The 19,673-nt window shown below is 42.7% G+C and overlaps 1 protein-coding gene across 1 annotated transcript in view; it reads left to right on the top strand.

Moving 5' to 3' along the window:
- Nucleotides 1-5,190: 5,190 nt before the first annotated feature.
- Nucleotides 5,191-19,673, top strand: part of CTPS2 (CTP synthase 2) — a 122,098-nt gene continuing 107,615 nt past the window's right edge. The window contains exons 1-3 of the mRNA XM_007454843.1: nt 5,191-5,408; nt 11,821-12,025; nt 17,888-18,058. Of these exons, the coding sequence (XP_007454905.1) occupies nt 11,860-12,025; nt 17,888-18,058 (337 nt within the window). The 5' untranslated portion in view covers nt 5,191-5,408; nt 11,821-11,859. The remainder of the gene's footprint in view (nt 5,409-11,820; nt 12,026-17,887; nt 18,059-19,673) is intronic.

The raw sequence follows: 19,673 nt of genomic DNA, 5'->3' as shown, positions 1-19,673 counted from the left end.
CAGGGTCGGCCCCGCGGACATGGATATCTTTAATCTCCTTCTGAGTCCACATCAAAATTAGCCCAGGCCCTCTGTGTCCACCTACCAATTTACAGGGAATACAGGGGACGGAGGAAACTATTAAAGGACACCACGGGATGCAGGGAGCAGAATCTAGGCTGTGAGAGACCACAGGCTGACGACCTTGTTTCTTCAAATAAATTGCAAGGAACGGGGCAAGGGGAACCTATAGATTAAAAACGACCTAAAAAACAACCTATGGCAACTTGCGGACTTTCTTTAGATCCTCAAACAAACACAGTGGGGAAAATTTTTTGACGTTTATAAGAATTGGAAATTTGGGAACTGGATAGTTCATGAGATTAAGAAGTTGAAGAAATTGTTAAGTTTAAAGAATTTTAGTTGTGCTAGATAAACAAAATCTACCACCCTAATCTTTTTTTTTTTTTTTTGCGGCACGCCGGCCTCTTACTGCTGTGGCCTCTCCCATTGCGGAGCACAGGCTCCGGACGCGCAGGCCCAGTGGCCATGGCTCACGGGCCCAGCCGCTCCGCGGCATGTGGGATCCTCCCGGACTGGGGCACGAACCCGTATCCCCTGCATCGGCAGGCGGACCCTCAACCACTGCGCCACCAGGGAAGCCCCACCTTAATCATTTTTAAGTGTACAGTTAAGTAGTAGTAAGTACATTCACATTGTTACAAGTGGAACCAATCTCCACAATTGTTTTCCTGTTGCAAAACTGAAACCCTATACCCACTAAACAACTCCGTTCTCCGTTCCCTCCATTCCCTGGCAACCAAGCTACTTTCTGTCTCTACGATTTTTGACTACTCCAGGAACCTCATATAAGTGGAATCATACCACATTTGTCTTTTTGTGACTGGTTCATTTCATTGAGCAAATGTCCTCAAGTTTCATCCATGTTGTAGCATGTGTTAGAATTTCCTTAAAATTCGCCTTAAAAAGGCTACTTCGAACTCTCTTTCACATAAATTGTAGCAATACTTTTTTGGATCTGTCTCCTAAGGAAGGGGGTCCCCAACCCCTGGGGCCGCACAACAGGAGGTGAACGGCAGGCGAAAGAGCGAAGCTTCATCTGCTGCTCCCCATGGCTCGCATTACCGCCTGAACCGTCCCCCGCCCCCCGTGGAAAAATTGTCTTCCACGAAACCTGTCCCTGGTGCCAAAAAGGTTGCGGACCACTGTCCTAAGGCAAAGGAAACAAAAGCAAAAATAAACAAATGGGACCTAATTAAACTTAAAAGCTTTTACAGAGCAAAGAAAACCATCCATAAAATGAAAAGACAACCTACTGAATAGGAGAATATATTTGCAGAGGATATGACCGATAAGGGGTTAATATCCAAAATACAAAAACAGCTCATACAACTTAATATCAAAAAAACTCAAACAACCTGATTAAAAAATGGGCAAAAGACCTGAATAGACATTTTTCCAAAGAAGACATACAGATAGCCAACAGGCACATAAAAGATGCTCAACATCACTAATCATCAGAGAAATGCAAATCAAAATCATAATGTGATATCACCTCACACCTGTCAGAATGGCTATCATCAAAATGACCACAAATAACAAATGTTGGTGAGGATGTAGAGAAAGGGGAACCCTCGCACACTGTTGGCGGGAATGTAAATTGATGAAGCCACTGTGGAAAACATTATGGAGGTTCCTCAAAAAATTAAAACTAGAACTACCATACAATCTGGCAATTCCTCTCCTGGGTATATATCCAAAGAAAATGAAAACACTAATTCGAAAAGATACATGCACCCCAATGTTCATAGCAGCATTATTTACAATTGCCAAGATATGGAAGCAACCTAAGGGTACATCAACAGACCAATGGATAAAGAAGTGCTATATATATGCAACGGAATACTACTCAGCATAAAAAAGAATGAAATTTTGCCATTTGAACAACATGGATGGACCTGGAGGGTTTTATGCTTAGTGAAATAAATCAGATGGAGAAAGACAAATACTGTATATCATCACTTATATGTGAAATCTAAAAAATAAAAAACAAACCAGTGAATATAACAAAAAAGGAGGCTATCGGGCTTCCCCGGTGGCGCAGTAGTTGAGAGTCCGCCTGCCGATGCAGGGGACACGGGTTCGTGCCCCGGTCTGGGAGGATCCCACGTGCCGCGTGAGCCATGGCCGCTGGGCCTGCGCATCCGCAGCCTGTGCCCCGCGGTGGGAGAGGCCACAACAGTGAGAGGCCCGCGTATCGCAAAAAAAAAAAAATAAATAAAAAAAGGAGGCTATCTTAAAAAAGGCTGAAGAGTATTCCATTGTATGTATATTCCACATTTTGTTTACCCATTCATGTGTGATGGACATAGGAATTATTAATTTTTAAATTGTGGTAATTGTGTGTGTGTGTGTTTAAAAGAGTTCTAATCTTTTAGAGTCATACTGAGATATTTACCAATGAAATAATAGGATGCCTGGCATTTGCTTCAAATTAATACAGATGGGGGAAATGGGTGGGGATACAGATGAAACAAACCTGGTCATGGACTGATAATTGTTGAAGTTCGAGTTTTAGGTTTGCTTTTCTATATATTCAACTTTTCCCACAATAACGTGTAAACAAATGGTCAAAAACAAAAAACTGGCCGAGTGAACAACTCCCCCTTCAGAGTAGGGAGTTCACGAATGTATTTCCCAAGCACAGTCTTAAGCATTACGTATTCCTCCACCCCCCACCATCTTGAGAAGAGTAGCCTAGTTCCAGTGACCTGTGTGAGCATGTGGGGGACAGATTACAATTCTGATTTCCTTGCTCTCCAGTTTTCCAGCCTGAAGTATATTTACAATTCTGGTCCAGGACTTTTTTTTTTTTTTTAATTGGAGTATAGTTGCTTTACACTGCTGTGTCAGTTTCTGCTGCACAGTAAAGTGATTCAGCCATACGTGTACATTTATCCCTTCTTTTTTGGATTTCCTTCCCATTTAGGTCACCACAGAGCACTGAGTAGAGTTCCCTGTGCTATACAGTAGGTTCTCATTAGTTATCTATTTTATATATAGTAGTATATATATGTCAATCCCAACTTCCCAATTCCCCCCCCCCCCGTTCCCCCTTGGTATCCATACGTTTGTTCTCTACGTCTGTGTCTCTATTTCTTCTTTGCAAATAAAATCATCTATGCCATTTTTCTAGATTCCACATGTATGTGTTAATATACTATATTTGTTTTTTTCTTTCCAACTTACTTCACTCTGTATGACAGTCTCTAAGTCCATCCACGTCTCTGCAAATGACACAATTTCATTCCTTTTTATGGCTAATAGTCCATTGTACAGATGTACCACATCTTCTTTATCCATTCCTCTGTTGATGGACATTTAGGTTGCTTCCATGTCCTGGCTATTGTAAATAGTGCTGTAGTGAACATTGGGGTGCATGTGTCTTTTTGAATTATGGTTTTCTCCAGGTATATGTCCAGTAGTGGGATTGCTGGGTCATATGGTAGTTCTATTTTTAGTTTTTTAAGGAACCTCCATACTGTTCTCCATAGTGGCTGTATCAGTTTACATTCCCACCAACAGTGTAAGAGCGTGCTCCAGGACTTTAGCTAAACAGGCTCAACCTACTTTTTTTTTTTCCAAACAGCTTTATTGAGATATAATTCACATGCCATCCACACCTGTTGAAACTGTACAATTCAATGGTTTCTGTTGTATTACACCATTATTATTTTTTAAAATTTATTTAAGTAATTTATTTTTGGCTGGGTTGGGTCTCCGTTGCTGGGTGCGGGCTTTCTCTAGTTGTGGCGAGCGGGGGCTACTCTTCGTTGCGGTGCGCAGACTTCTCATTGCAGTGACTTCTCTTGTTGCGGAGCACAGGCTGTAGGTGCGCGGGCTTCAGTAGTTGTGGCACATGGGCTTCAGTAGTTGTGGCTTGCGGGCTCTAGAGCACAGGCTCTGTAGTTGTGGTGCACGGGCTTAGTTGCTCCGCAGCATGTGAGATCTTCCCGGACCAGGGCTCAAACCTGTGTCCCCTGCATTGGCAGGTGGATTCTTAACCACTGCACCATTAATTTTGGGAAGCCCCATTAATTTTTTAAACTGTGTAAACATATATATAACATAAAACTTGCCATTTTAACCATTGCTAAGTGTACAATTCTGTGGCATCAATGACATTCCAACCTGTTTTTAGAGTCTGGGTATTCATTAACCTTCGAAAGTCAGGAGATATCTTAGGACCAATGCCTTTCTAGGATTTAGTCAGAACCTGAAAGTGGTCAACACGTTCCAGAAAAAGGATATTTGGTTCAAGGGTGATTGGAATGAGCCTGGAATTTCGGTCAGAAGCCTAGGACAGGGGTGCTAACTCCACTGTCTAATGGGTGAGTAAACTTGACTCATTACTCATCCTTTCCCCTTTCAGTTTCTTCACCTACGAAAGGAATACAGTGCTGACCCTTCTGATAGCAGAGGTGGGGGCCATCCCTTTCAGCCTTACTTTTGCTCTATCTCCACCCAAAATCATGACGAAGTCCATGTTCCCCAGGGTTTACAATCGTCCTGAAGGTTAGAATTCTTCAAAACAAAAGATTATAAAAGAACACGAGGGACTTCCCTACCGACCTATAGACATCTTGCACAACTATAGCTGGAGGTCATTACACAATGATGGTTTCTAGACTCCACTGGGTCTTCAATGATGCTCTCCTCACTCGGCCCTCTAGTGACTCACCTGGTCATTCAAAATTTTCACCACTTTCCTAACGCTTCCGTCTGATTCCAAACCCTCCTATTGTCCCTAGTTAGATCCTTTCTCCTTCAGTGGTTTATGTTCTTCCCTTCGCCTTAATAACCTCCTGTGTCCTTTCCTGGCACCAAGGCACTAACCATCCTCCAAATACTCTTTAAAAAGTCACTCGGCGAAGCCCTGATTGTCGTCCTTCTGCCCCTCGCATTTTAAATTTTAATTTTTGCTACACGCGTACTGTTCCAGGAACCTTACTGATTCCAGTAGAGGTGTAGCCCTCCCCCCAGATTGTGAGCCCCTCAAAGGCCGGCATCCCATCTGATCGTCGTCCTCTGCTCGGCGCTCCCGCAGTTGCTCTCCGTGACCGAGAGAAGCTCTTTCCGGCGCCGAGAGCGGGACGCGAGGACCCGAGCAGGGTCCGGGCGTGCCGAGGGGCCGGGGCGCCGGGACCTGGCGTTCACCCGTGTCTCCGAGGTGCCGGTGCTCAGCAAGCCGCGGAGGGGAGGAGCAGTCCCCGGGCTGAGCCTGGCCTGGGGCCAAGTGCGTCCAGGGCGGAGGGTGACGGGAAGCCACCAACGCCTGAGGAGTCACTTTTGGGGCGCTTGTTTCGGAGCATTGCACAAACCCGGGTGCCAACCCCGAGGTCACCGGCGTGAGTCAGCGGGGCCCGCGGCGGCAGAAGAGGGGGAGGTGGGCGAGGAGGGCGCCATGCACCCCGAGGCCCGCGCGGGCGGCGGGAGGGACACGGGGGCGGCTCGGGACGCCGCTGGCGGCGGACCCCTCCCCAGCCCAACAGGTGAGCGCGGGCGGGCCTCGAGGCGGAGCTCGCCGGCTCCAACGACCACCCTCCGCGCCACCGCCGCTGCCAAAGCACAGGTAACTCCCCGCCCGGGCCTCAGCGCCGGGGCCGCCCTCCAGCCCGCGGCCCCAGCCCGGCGCGCACATGGGACCGGGAGCCTTTGTCCCCTCCGAGGGCGGCCGCCGCACGCGTCCCAGCACCCTGTGCTCTCTGCCCGCGGGCAGACAGCGGCGGGGTAGGGCCGGGGCCCTGGGAGTCCGCCCAGCGGCGGCCCGCGGCCCGCGGCCCGCCGCCCGGGCTCCGGAGCGCCGCGTACGCGAGCGGCGCTTCGGCGCGCACCCCGCCTCGGAACCGGGCGCTGGGGCCCGCCGCGGCCCCTGCCCGGTTCCTCCCGGGCCCCGGGACCCCCGAGATGGCGTTGGCAGAAGTGCAGCCCCGCGCGGAGTGAGATGGCCTTTCTGTCTCCTCCCCCGTCCGGGGCACTAGTTAAACCGCGACCCTCGCGTTGCCCGGGTCGCAGCTGGTTAGGGCGCTCTGAGCCCGAGTCCGCTGCTGCTACAACATAGCTTTCTTTCTAAAACGGTTTCTCCACATTTGATGTCTTATTTACGTTCAGTAAAATGCCCCCATTTTAAGCGTGCAGATCGGGGATTTTGACAAATTATACACAAGTGTAACCACTACCCCAACGTAGACATAGACCATTTCCATCACTCCAGAAAGTTCCCTCGTGCTCCTCTCCGGTCGATTCACAACCGCCCTCACCCCTTGATTTCCATCAGAGCTTGTTTTTGCCTGTTCTAGAACTTCATAAAGTGGGCTCATGCAGTAAGTACTCTTTTGTTTTTGACTACTTTTTAAATGGCCCTCATTGAGGAGGTATCTCTTGGTGCATGTTTTTAGTTGCTTTAGGCCTGCACTCTCCAGTGTGAGTTGAGATGTGCTGTGCGTAGACACACCTAATTTCGGAAGACATTACAAAAAAAAAAAAAAAAAAGGGATGTAAATTATCTCACCAAAATATTCTTACATTGATTATGGGTATTTTGGATACCTTGGGTTAAATAAGATATTATTAAAATGAACTTAATCTGTTTCTTTTTACTTTTTATATGGCTACTGGAAAATTTAAAATTACACACTGTAATTTTTTTAAATGTTTTTATTGGACAGTGGACAGCCCTACACAAGCCTATTTTACAGACAATTGGGTCTGCTCACTGCATATAAGAGTAAATGTAAATAATGGTCTTCGCAAGAGGAAAAAAATCCCGATTGTGGAAGTAGCTTGAAGAGCCTGCTTTGCCTGTTGTTTTAAAATTTTGTTTCAAACTTACTTGTTTGCTTAAAATAGATAGAAAGGACTAGGTGTCTCCTTGATATTGTTACATTTTCAAAAAGGACTTTGTAAAATATCCGATATGCTTAAAAAGATATCTTGTGCTTTTGAAAATATGGAAAAGTAATAATTGCCTGCAACTCAACCACCTAAATATATATTAAAATGTAGCATTTTGGTGTAATTTGACCAGTATTAATAAAAAAAAATAGTTGAGATAATAATATATTTAATTTTATATCCTGCTCTGTTGTGTAACATAAGCATACCTTATATGAAAGATTCTTAGGCTTTTTGACAACCACATAATGTGCCTTCTCATAACTACTCTCCAGTTTTCTATGGCATTTTTCCATTTTGCTAACTTTTACAAATGGGAAGTCATTTTAATAGTGTGACAGTGCCAGAATAAGGTAGTTACAGAACAGCTTATTTGCCCCTTTATCTAACAGGAAAGGTGAAGACCAAGAGGACAGGGACCTTGACTTTTTGTTCACCCCCATATCTGCAGGACCTGGGAACACGTCAAGCATATAATTTGTCTGGGAGGAAGAAAATTTCCTTCTACCCTTCTAGGTTCTTCTGCTGGTCTAAGAATTAAGTTGACATGAGACAGATTAACAGGAGAAAATCAAATAAAAGTTTAATAACGTGTATACATGGGAGAGACCCAGGAAAACTTAGTCACTTGCTAAAATGGTTGAAACCCTTGCCTTAAATGTCATCTTCAGCTGAAGACAAAAGAAGATGTTGTGGGTAGTAGTTTGGGACTTCAAAAGGCAAGAAGGCAGGGCTTCCCTGGTGGTGCAGTGGTTAAGAATCTGCCTGCCAATGCAGGGGACACGGGTTCGAGCCCTGGTCCGGGAAGATCCCACATGCTGCGGAGCAACTAAGCCCGTGTGCCACAACTACTGAGCCTGTGCTCTAGAGCCCACGAGCCGCAACTACTGAGCCCACGCTCCTAGAGCCCGAGCTCCACAACAAGAGAAGCCACCACAATGAGAAGCCCGCACACTGCAACAAAGAGTAGCCCCCGCTCTCCACAACTAGAGAAAGCCCGCGCACAGCAACAAAGACCCAATGCAGCCAAAAGTAAATAAATGAATAGTTAAAAAAAAAAAAAGGGAAGAAGGCGATTAACCTGGAAATGGAAAGGCAAATATTTTGGTAAACAAATGTTTGCTAGGTCAGGCAGAGACAGTGGTACACAGAGTGGACTCTGATCTCTAAGAGCTTCCCCGACCACATCTAGCTCATATTCTCTGAAGATATCTCTGGTGATAGGTCTATGCCAGGAACAGGCCCTTTATCTAAATTCTTTAGGCAACAAAGGGGGCAATAAAAAAGAAGGACTTCCTGAGTCTTCTGTTTCTTAAAAATAATCAAACTAAATTAATGCTCATGCCAAAGAGGCACATTTTGGTGTGGCAGATTTTCCTCCTCTGCCTGTTCTATAAATGTTTATGAGCTGACTGAATCAGTGAGTAGAGGGCTCTGAAAAATAAGAGCTAACCTTGACTTAGCACTTGGGCGCTCTCTTTGTAAATACCCACACAGCTCTATAAGGCTGGCACTGGTATTATTTCTGTGTACCGCACAGGTGGAGAAAATTGAGGTTTAGAGAAGTTGAAATTGCCCAGGGTCATAGCTATTAAGTGACAGCACTTGAGCTCAGGCTGTCTGACTCCAGAGGAGAGACACTTATCAAAATAGAAAAAAATCAACAGTGGGATGAGTAAGGGAAGACTGTGATGAAATTCCCACTCTAACAACTACCTCAGCTAGTAGAAGTGGCAAGAGATGAATATTCAGATACATTTTGGATCTGTAGGAGGAGCATTCTGGGTTTGGACTGAAAATCTTTTAGGCTAAATCTAGCTCAGGTGAGTGGATGGCCAGGTGGGTAGTAAAGAGGAACGGTGACATTGAACATGATCAACTGTGTTGTGTAGAGAAAGGCAGGCCCAGGGACTTAAGGAAGCCATTTGGGATGGGACTTGTATATTTTGGATGGCTTCAGTTTACTCGCCTTGACGGTGGTCAGCTAATTCAAATTGAACTCACAGCTCTGAAGTGAAAGGGCTCTACACCTTTTAAGTTAAGCTAGTTGTTTTTTTTAAAAAAATTATTTATTATTTATTTTTGGCTGTGTTGGGTCTTCGTTTCTGTGCGAGGGCTTTCTCTAGTTGCGGCAAGTGGGGGCCGCTCTTCATCGAGATGCGCGGGCCTCTCACTATCGCGGCCTCTCTTGTTGTGGAGCACAGGCTCCAGACACGCAGGCTCAGTAGTTGTGGCTCACGGGCCTAGTTGCTCCGCAGCATGTGAGATCTTCCCAGACCAGGGCTCGAACCCGTGTCCCCTGCATTGGCAGGCAGATTCCCAACCACTGCGCCACCAGGGAAACCCAAGCTAGTTGGTTTTGAAAGTAGAGGAAACTACAAAATCAGAATAGGCATTCCTTTGGGAAAGACAGGCAGATAGGATAAGCGGGTAGCTGAAATCATTCCTACCTGATTGCATTTGAGCTTGATTTCCAGGTATTTAAAAACATTTGTGAATTACAATAGAAAGTGGGATTTATAATTATTAGCTTTTGTTAGTTACTCTCTTTTCTTGTAGTTGCAATTTTATATTAATAGTCTTAGTTGGCCGTTTGTTTGCATGTCAGGACCACGCGAATAATGCCGTTAAGGCTCACCTTCACGTGCATGGTGAAATGGCAAATGCAGAAGGCCCCTGCTCAGGCTCAAGGGGAAAACAATAGTTCTCAGAGTAGAGCAGCCCAAGTAGCTCTTGGGCTTCCTGTCTGCCTCTAAAACAAAAGGGTTGGAATCAGACAGCAGCAGGAAAGTCAAATAAAATTTCTTTATGACATAATATTTTCTTTTTTTTTTTTCTGCTTGAATATTTCTGCATGGTGAAATGGATGGGTAAGGAACAGATTCAGTGTTCCACATACATAGTTAAGGAGGATACATTTATTATTATTAATAATGACATTAGTAGCTAACTTTTACTAAGTTCTTACTGTATGTTAATATAGGGGTCAGTTTTGACCCCCTCTAAGCCAGGTATCAGCAAACATTTTCTATAAAAGATAGGAAATATTTCAGGCTTTGTGGGCCAGAGGTCTCTGTTTTCCAGCTACTCAGCTCTGCCACTGTAGCCAGAAAGCCACCAGAGACAATATGTAAATGATGGGCATGGCTGTGTGCTAATAAAACTTGATTTATGGACCCTGAAGTTTGAGTTTCATACAATTTTAATGTGTCATGAAATATTCTTCTTTTGATCTTTTCTCAGTCATTTAAAATGTAAAACATTCTTAGCTTGGCAACCATACAAAAACAGACAGTGGGCCAGATGTGACCTATGGGCCCTGGTTTCCTGACCTCTGATCTGTACCTTAGCTCATTTAATCCTCACAACCATCTGCAAGATTTTTTATTTTATTTTATTTTTAAAATATTTATTTATTTGGCTGCGTTGGGTCTTAGTTGCGGCACGTGTGATCTAGTTCCCCGACCAGGGATTAAACCTGGGCCCCCTGCATTCAGAGCGCAGTCTTAACCACTGGAGACCAGGGAAGTCCCAAGATTTTATAAAATGTTGGCATATTTGAATACTGACTTAAAAAATAGACTATTTTTATTTTATTTTATTTTTTTAATTAAAAAATTTATTTATTTTTGGCTGCGTTGGGTCTTTGTTGCTGCACGCGGGCTTTCTCTAGTTGTGGCGAGCGGGGGCTGCTCTTCGTTTTGGTGCACGGGCTTCGCATTGCGGTGGATTCTCTTGTAGCGGAGCACGGGCTCTAGGTGCGTGGGCTTTAGTAGTTGTGGCATGCAGGCTCAGTAGCTGTGGCTTGCGGGCTCTAGAGCACAGGCTCAGTAGTTGTGGTGCATGGGCTTAGTTGCTCTGCAGCATGTGGGATCTTCCCGGACCAGGGATTGAACTCGTGTCCCCTGCATTGGCAGGCAGATTCTTAACCACTGCACCACGAGGGAAGTTCCCCCAAATAGGCTATTTTAGATTCACAGCAAAACTGAGCAGAAAGTACTGAGTTTCCATACACCCACTGCCCCATGCCCACAGCGTTCCTTATTATCAACATCCTGAAGCAGAGAGGAACATTTGTTACAGTCAATGAAGCTACATATCATTATCATTCCAAGTCCATAGGTTACATTAGAGTTCACTCTTGGTCTTATACATTCTGTGAGTTTGGACAAGTGTATAATGACCTGTATCCACCATTATAGAATCATACAGAATAGTTTCACTGCCCTAAAAATCCTCTGTGCTCCACCTATTCATCTTTCCCTCCCGCACTAACCTCTGAAAACCACTGATCATTTTACTGTCTTCATAGTTTTGTCTTTTCCAGAATGTCATATAGTTGGAATCATGCAGTATGTGCCTTTTCAGATGGGCTTCTTTCACTTAGTAACATGCACTTAAGTTTCCGCCATGTCTTTTCATGGATTGGTAGCTCATTTCTTTTTAGTGCTGAATAATATTCCAAGGGAATGGTACTTTTTATTCCATTTCACAGATGAAGAAACAGGTACAGAAAGGATTAGTAACTCGCCCAGGTATAGCTTCTACAGCTCTGACTCCAGAGCCTGATCTCTTAAAAATTTTACCATGCTTCTGAATCCCAGAGAATTTTGGCTTCTTATGATGAAGTTTGTCACACGACAGGGTTGGGGTAAATGTAAGATCAGGGTAATGGAGCCAGACATTTTGCTGTATCCAGAGCTTCCTGCATGTCAACAAGAAAGAAAAACCTAGATGATAAGACTTTGTTTCAAATACTTAGAAAAAGTGCTGTGTGCTTTTGAAATTCTGGTCCAACACACTCTCCACTTTACTGGTTTAAGAACATGTTTCTCTTCCCTGACCCTTAATTTCATTACCTTTCAGATTCTATCTGGGTGCTGGCACTCAGCCACTCCTCTGCCAATGAAGTACATCTTGGTCACTGGTGGGGTCATCTCGGGCATCGGTAAAGGGATCATAGCAAGCAGCATTGGGACGATTCTAAAATCATGTGGACTCCGAGTTACTGCCATCAAAATCGACCCCTATATAAACATCGATGCGGGCACTTTTTCACCTTATGAGCACGGTATGAGGGAGGACCACTTCCCCACTATGAAGCACTGGGTTAAACTGAGGTTCTTTCTTGTATTTTGGGTAATTTCTTTAGAGTTCCAGAAGTAGAGCTGCTGGGTCATACATTTTGGATCTGTGAATGTTCTCATGGTTATTGATACATTTTTCTGATTGCTGATGACATTCTAAATTAGTCCACCCTTTTGGAAAACAGTGTGTGAGGATACCATTCTCACTGTACCTTTTGTAGTATGGATTATGTTTTGTTTTATTTTATCATAAAGGTAATATATTTCTCAACACTTCATTGTTAAGAGAAAAACTCAGACAATATAGAATATATTGACAATATAGAATGACCTGAAGAAAAGAAAAATCTTCCATTTCCCACCACTTGGAATAATTATTGTTTTGTTTTGTTTTGTTTTTGCGGTACGCGGGCCTCTCACTGTTGTGGCCTCTCCCGTTGCGGAGCACAGGCTCCGGACGCGCAGGCTCAGCGGCCATGGCTCACGGGCCCAGCCGCTCCGCGGCATGTGGGATCTTCCCAGACAGGGGCACGAACCCGTGTCCCCTGCATTGGCAGGCAGACTCTCAACCACTGCGCTACCAGGGAAGCCCGGAATAATTATTGTTAATGTTGAAATTTTGGTGTATATACTAATTATTATTATTATTATTATTTTTGTTTTTGCGGTACGTGGGCCTCGCACTGTTGTGGCCTCTCCCGCTGCGGAGCACAGGCTCCGGATGCGCAGGCTCAGTGGCCACGGCCCACGGGCCCAGCCGCTCCGCGGCATGTGGGATCTTCCCGGACAGGGGCATGAACACGCAACCCCCGCATCGGCAGACGGACTCCCAACCAGTGTGCCACCAGGGAAGCCCTATGCTAATTATTTTTATTTATTATTATTTTTTTTGGCCATGCCGCGCGGCTTGTGGGATCTTAGTTCCCTGACCAGAGATCAAACCTGTGCCCCCTGCAGTGGAAGCGCAGAGTCCTAATCACTGTACCGCCAGGGAATTCCCTATACTAATTATCCTAAAAAAGGCACTAGCCCTTATATACTTTCTTCTTAAACTTTTTACATACAAGCAAGAAAGTGTATAAATCATAAGTACCAGTAGATGAAATGAACATAATGTGTAATCAGCCTCCAGCTCAAGAAACAGAAACCCCCTTTATGCCCCTTCCAGTCTCTCCCTATCTGAAATGACCAGGGTAACCATTATCCTGTCTTCTAACATTATAGATCAGTTTTGCTTATTTTTGAACTTTAAATGAACTGAATCTTAGTCATACTATTTTTTTAATTGAAGTATAGTTGATTTACAGTGTTTCAGGTGTACAGCAAAGTGATTCAGTTATACATATATATATTCTTTTTCAGATTCCTTTCCTTTATAGGTTATTATAAGATATTGAATATAGTTCCCTATTCTATACAGTAGGTCCTTGTTGTTTATCTGTTTTATATATAGTAGTAGGTATCCGTTAATCCTGAATTCCCAATTTCTCTCTCCCTTAGTCATACTATTTTTCAATCTAATTTTAAAACTTAATCTACTGTAGACATTTTAATAGATTCTATACTTCTAAAGGCTGCACAGAATCTATACAATAATAGGAAATCATTTCCAGTTTATTGATATTATAAACAACACTGTGAAGGGAAACTTCAAAATTTATTTTTTTAACATAAATGCCTAGGTACAGAATTTCTGATTTGGTGGGTAGGTGTGTTTTTCAGGTTTTTCAGTTTTCTTTATACCTTTGCTGAATACTATTCTTTTTAAACTTTACTAACCTGAGAGTACACCAAACAACCAAAAAAAGGAATAACCAGGGATCGAACCTGTGCCCCCCTGCAGTGGAAGTGTGGAGCCCTAACCACTGGACTGGCAGAGAATTCCCGGGTATCTCATTTTGTTAATTTAGATTTCTTTGATTTTCATTTTGTCGGTGGAGTGGCTTATTCAAGTCTATGGTAGATTGTATATTTGTTTGAAACTATCACCCAGCTTCCTGGGTGGAGTGAATTCCCTGCCCCACTGACTTTGGCCTTTGGCCATGTAGGATGGTTAACTCTTCCTGGTTTGTTTGGAACTTTCCTGGTTTTGAAACTGAAAGTCCTGAATCCTGGGAACCCTTTTACTCCTGGGCAAACCAGAGAGGTCAGTCACCTTACTTGGCCATGTGATTTGTTTTGCTCTGTGGGATATTAGCGAATATGAAATATGCCTTGTTGAAGTAGAACTTTTCAATGTAATGGCATAATTTGACTCAGTCTGTGTCGTCTTTCTGCCCTGTGCTGTGAGAGCTATATGCCCCATATAGGGATTTCTCCTTCAGCCCGGGTCCTGGAATAAGAAGGCAAAAGGTAGACTCACAACTGACCCACAACCCCTACGTAACATGAGGGAGAAATCAGTACATGTTTTCTAAGTCGCTGAGATTTTAGGGTTGTTTGGTAGGCAGCAGAATTGACTAACGCCATGTGTTATGCCAATTTTCCTTTGGATTTTGAAAAATGATTTTCAAGAATACTCTGTGCAGAGTATATTAACCTATACTTACCACATGTATATATTTTTACTCTGTTTGCAATTTGTCTTAATATTACTTCTGCTGCTGATAAATTTCATTTTACCATTTGTGTGACTAAATGTATCAGCTGTTTCCCTTATGGTTTCTGCCTTTGATGTCACCTGTAAGCTTCTCTGTCCCAGGAATATTTAAATATTCATCTATATTTTCTTCTGGCACTTTTAGAGTTTCATTTGGTTTTACTTTATTTTTTTTTCTTCCAGTTTTATTGAGGTATAGTTGAAATACAGCACTGTATAAGTTTAAGATGTACAGCATAATAATTTGACTTACATACATCATGAAATGATTATCACAATGTTTAGTTGAACATCCATCATCTCATACAGATGCAAAATTAAAGAAGTAGCAAAAAATTGTTTCCCTTGTGATGAAAACTCTTAGGATGTGCTCTCTTAACTTTCATGTGTAACATAGAGCAGTGTTAATTATATTTATCTTGCTGTACATTACATCCCTAGTACTTACTTATCTTATAACTGGAAGTTTGTACCTTTTGACCACCTTCATCCAATTCCCCTCACCCCACCCCTCTCCTCTGGTAACCACAAATCTGATCTCTTTTTCTATGAGTTTTGCTTTTGAAGTATAATTGACTTACAACACTGTTCCTGGTGCACAATATAGTGATTTGATGTTTCTATACATTTTTAAATGATCACCACCATTTGCTTTTACTTTAATATTGTTAATACATCTGGAATTTAATTTGGTGGGAGATGAGGATGTAACATAATTTTTTCTCTAAATTTATTTCTGATTAGCCACTGTTCTTAGTTGCAATTATCAAAGATTGCATCCTTTCTCCACTGACTTGAAATACCACCTTTCAGTGGTATTTCTGTCTTTGTATTCTGCTCTGTTCCAGATCTCTTTGTTTATTCCTGCCTACCATTTTAATAGCTGCAGCTTTTTATTATCAGGACTTTTCTCATTATTCCTTTTCTCCTTTTTTAAACCTTGAAATGTTAGTTGTGTTCAAGATTAATGTCAGAGTCCTTTTATCAAAGTTTATGAGAAATCACTCTTTAAATTTATGAATTAATTTGGGGAAGAATTAAACACTGAAAATATTGACTGGTCTATTCCGGAACTGTGTAAGTGGCTTTCATTTTATACATACCTTCTTTTATGTCTCTGAAGTAAAATTTTCTTCATATAGGTCCTACACATTTCTTCGAAGTTTATTTCTGTGTATTTTACCTACTTTGATTTGTAATGATATCTTTGGTTTTTTTAGTCATGTATTAAATTCCTTTATGTAATAGGGACTTTTTGGGGGTATTTTGGTTTTGTGTAGTATTTGTTCATGTTGTCTTATTCCATATTTGTGTATACTGAAATATATAAATATATACACATTTTTTGGAATTTTATTTTATTTATTTTTTTAACACATATATATTTTAATCTTCCATTACTCACTGTTTTTTTGTTTGTTTTTTTTTTTCCCCCGATACGCGGGCCTCTCACTGCCGTGGCCTCTCCCGTTGCGGAGCACAGGCTCCGGACGCGCAGGCTCAGCGGCCATGGCTCACGGGCCCAGCTGCTCCGCGGCATGTGGGATCCTCCTGGACCGGGGCACGAACTCGCGTGCCCTGCATCGGCAGGAGGACTCTCAACCACTGCGCCACGAGGGAAGCCCTCACTGATATTTTTTAAGGGCTTTTATTTTTATTTATTTTTCATGTGTTTTGTTTTGGTAATCACACCTGTTTTTCTTCCAAATTAACTTTAGTTTCACTGTCAAGTTAAAAAAAATCTGTTGGCATTTTTATTATAATTGCATTAAATAAAAAAAAATGTTTTTGAAGACATGATCTACAGCTTTTCTTTTTCTTGTAGGAACATAATAGGAATCGAAAATTTTAAAATTTAGGAATCTAAAATTTCAGGACCTTTGCCGTATACCTGGAGTATTGCTAAAATGGATTTGACCTGAATTAACTAGAGAGATTTCAGAGATCTTCCCCTATTTGGCAGAAGTTAAGATGATCAAAGTACAAAGGCTTTTCCATGGATTGGCAATTCCTGATAAACATGAGAAAGTAGAATTTGAACTGGAAATGGAATTTGGGAAACACGAAAGTATTGCAATTTCATCATTTTGCTCTTTTGTCCTTAAAGTTAGAGATCTTTCCGGTCACACTTAGGTACCTTATGAGGGAGACATAAATGGCTTCTGATTAGGTTCAGAAGCTAGCCAACCTTCTTTTTATGCTGTGAACATCTAGCTATAGAAGTAAATGATAGAATTTCCTTTATCAGGGAGAGGTTCAGTTCTGACAAGGTGGCTTTAGGACATTGGACTCCCAATCGATGCCCTCAAGTAACGCTGGAGACCCAGAGGCATGCCTAGTAGTCAACACAGTTGCCGGTCATGTGATTAAGTCTTCATCTATACACATTTAAAAAAAATTAATTAATTAATTACTTAAATTTTTTTTTTTGGCTGTGTTGGGTCTTCGTTGCTGCCCACAGGCTTTCTCTAGTTGTGGTGAGCAGGGGCTACTCTTCATTGTGGCGCACGGGCTTCTCACTGCGGTGGCTTCTCTTGTTGCAGAGCTTGGGCTCTAGGCACGTGGGCTTCAGTAGTTGTGGCACGCAGGCTTCAGTAGTTGTGGCGTTTGGGCTTAGTTGCTCTGCAGCATGTGGGGTCTTCCCGGACCAGGGCTTGAACCTGTGTCCCCTGCATTGGCAGGGGATTCTTAACCACTGCGCCACCATGGAAGTCCCAAGTCTTCATCTGTATCCTTCATCACGGTGTTGTTGTGTAGGTGGCTTATTGCTCACTTTCTTTTTGGCCTCAGTTTCACCAACTCGCCCCGTGGGCTAGTGGAGGCCCTGCTTTTCATCTACTGTCTGTTCAATAGTGACTTTACCCAAGACTGGAATCAATGAAAATTTTCTTACGCCAATTTCAGAGTCCGGGACACTGATGCTTTGAAATCAATTGCTATTTGTTTTAAAAATTGCTGTTTTAAAGTCCCTTTTTCATGTGGTATATGATGAGTTTGGAAAAGCTAAATCTTGAGGACAGAATTTCAGTAAGCATTTAAAACTACTGTAATAGAATACCAGAATTTTTCCAATGCACTTTCATGGATAGAATCGAATTGCTAAATTTTCCCATCGAAATATGGAAATGGTGATACACTATGGCTTATAAATAAGTCTTTTACCAGCCCTTTAATATATTGTGCTCATCTTTGAAAAATAATCTACTGGAAGCAAAGTTTTAATTTTTACATTGCCTTTTTATCCCAGGTGAAGTGTTTGTCTTAAACGATGGTGGAGAAGTTGATTTAGACCTTGGAAATTATGAAAGGTTCTTGGATATTAATCTTTATAAAGACAACAACATCACCACTGGGAAGATATATCAACATGTGATCAATAAAGAGAGGCGTGGCGATTACCTGGGGAAAACAGTACAAGGTATTATATTCCACAAACATTAGGGGCCCTATGTGCTGAGCACTCACACCCTCTCAAAATAGACCTGAAGATGAGGGGGTCCCTGTGCTCTACAAGCTCCAATCCTTTTCAGATCCCTGTTTTCTCCTCCTTTTCTTTCCTTCTTTTTTTTTTTTCCTCCAGTTTTATTGAGCTATAATTGACATATAGCACTGTATAAGTTTAGGATGTACAGCATAATGATTTGACTTACATACATCATGGAATGATGGCCGCAATAAGTTTAGTGAACATCCATCATCTCTGATAGATGCAAAATTAAAGAAATAGACAAAAATGTTTCCCTTGTGATGAAAACTCTTAGGATTTACTCTCAACAACTTTCATATATAACATAGAGCAGTGTTAGTTCTATTTATCATGGTGTGTATTACATCCCTAGTACTTATTTATCTTATGACTGGAAGTTTGTAGCTTTTGACTACCTTCATCCAGTCCCCCCTGCCCCATAACCACAAATCTGATCTGTCTTTTTTATGAGTTTGTTTGTTTTTGACGTATAACTGACCTGCAACACTATGTTAGTTCCTGTTACGCAACATAGTGGTTTGATGTTTTTATACATTTTAAAATGATCACCACGATGTCACCATACAAACTTTTACTTTTCATTTTCCTCAAAGGTTTCAAGTTCATCCTCCATGTTCCTGATTGTATTTTCATCAGTCTTTTTTTTTTTTTTAACTAATGTCATTGTTTCCTTTAGTCCATGTTTCTGTCCTCTTTCTCTTTCTCTCTTTAGCTTTTATTTATAAAATCCATGGGGAACCATTTATTCATCACAACTCTGATTGGGGTATAGATTTATTTTGGCTTGTTTTTGTCTGTCCTTTATTTAATATGTTCTTTTTCTACTTTTTTCTTGTATCTTTGCATGGATGATGATTACTCCCCTTTAAGAAGAACAGTGATGGGGGGGGACGTGGAGGGGTGTGGGTATTGAACTGGAGGGCAGCATGATATGACCCTTTTTTCACCAACCCTTTTCATGGGGTGTATGATTCTTATTCTCTTTTGTCCTTGAAGAGAGACTCGGAGCTCGCCGCCCCCCCACACACTTGTATTCATAAGTTCCTGCGTGGTAGGGTAAAGGTGCTAATTCCCCATCCCCTTTAAATCACCTTCATGTTGGAAAGCAGCTGAGAAGTAGATAAAGAAGTTGGACAGATGGAGATCAAAAGATCAGCTATGTTACTGCTGACACTGGACGGTGTGGTTTAGATCTTAGCTACAATTGTACTTTCTAATAGTTTTCCCCCAAGTGTAGGTATTGGGAAGACCCGGGGGAGGGAGAGTTGCTGCCTCATACCTGCCACGTCCCAACTTGGGGAGAGGGCAAGGCCCCAGACCTGGGCCTTGACCCCGATCCCTGCACTGCCCACGTGGAGGCAGAGCCGGACCTACCCCGCCCTCCCAGAAAGGGGTCGGGCTGGGCATGTGTGGTGGGTTGTTCCAAATGCACCAATCAGAGACGACTTCCTTCCACCTCGCGGGAGCAGGGGGACCGGGGAGCTGCAGGTGCCCATGCAGCAGATGACAGGCGCTATCCGCGTCAGCTTCCCAGAGGCCAACATTC

Source organism: Lipotes vexillifer, unplaced genomic scaffold, assembly GCF_000442215.2.
Source record: "Lipotes vexillifer unplaced genomic scaffold, Lipotes_vexillifer_v1.1 scaffold586, whole genome shotgun sequence".
NCBI lineage: Eukaryota > Metazoa > Chordata > Mammalia > Artiodactyla > Lipotidae > Lipotes > Lipotes vexillifer.
The sequence above is the reverse complement of the archived record's forward strand: the minus strand, read 5'-3'. Positions and strand labels throughout refer to the sequence as shown.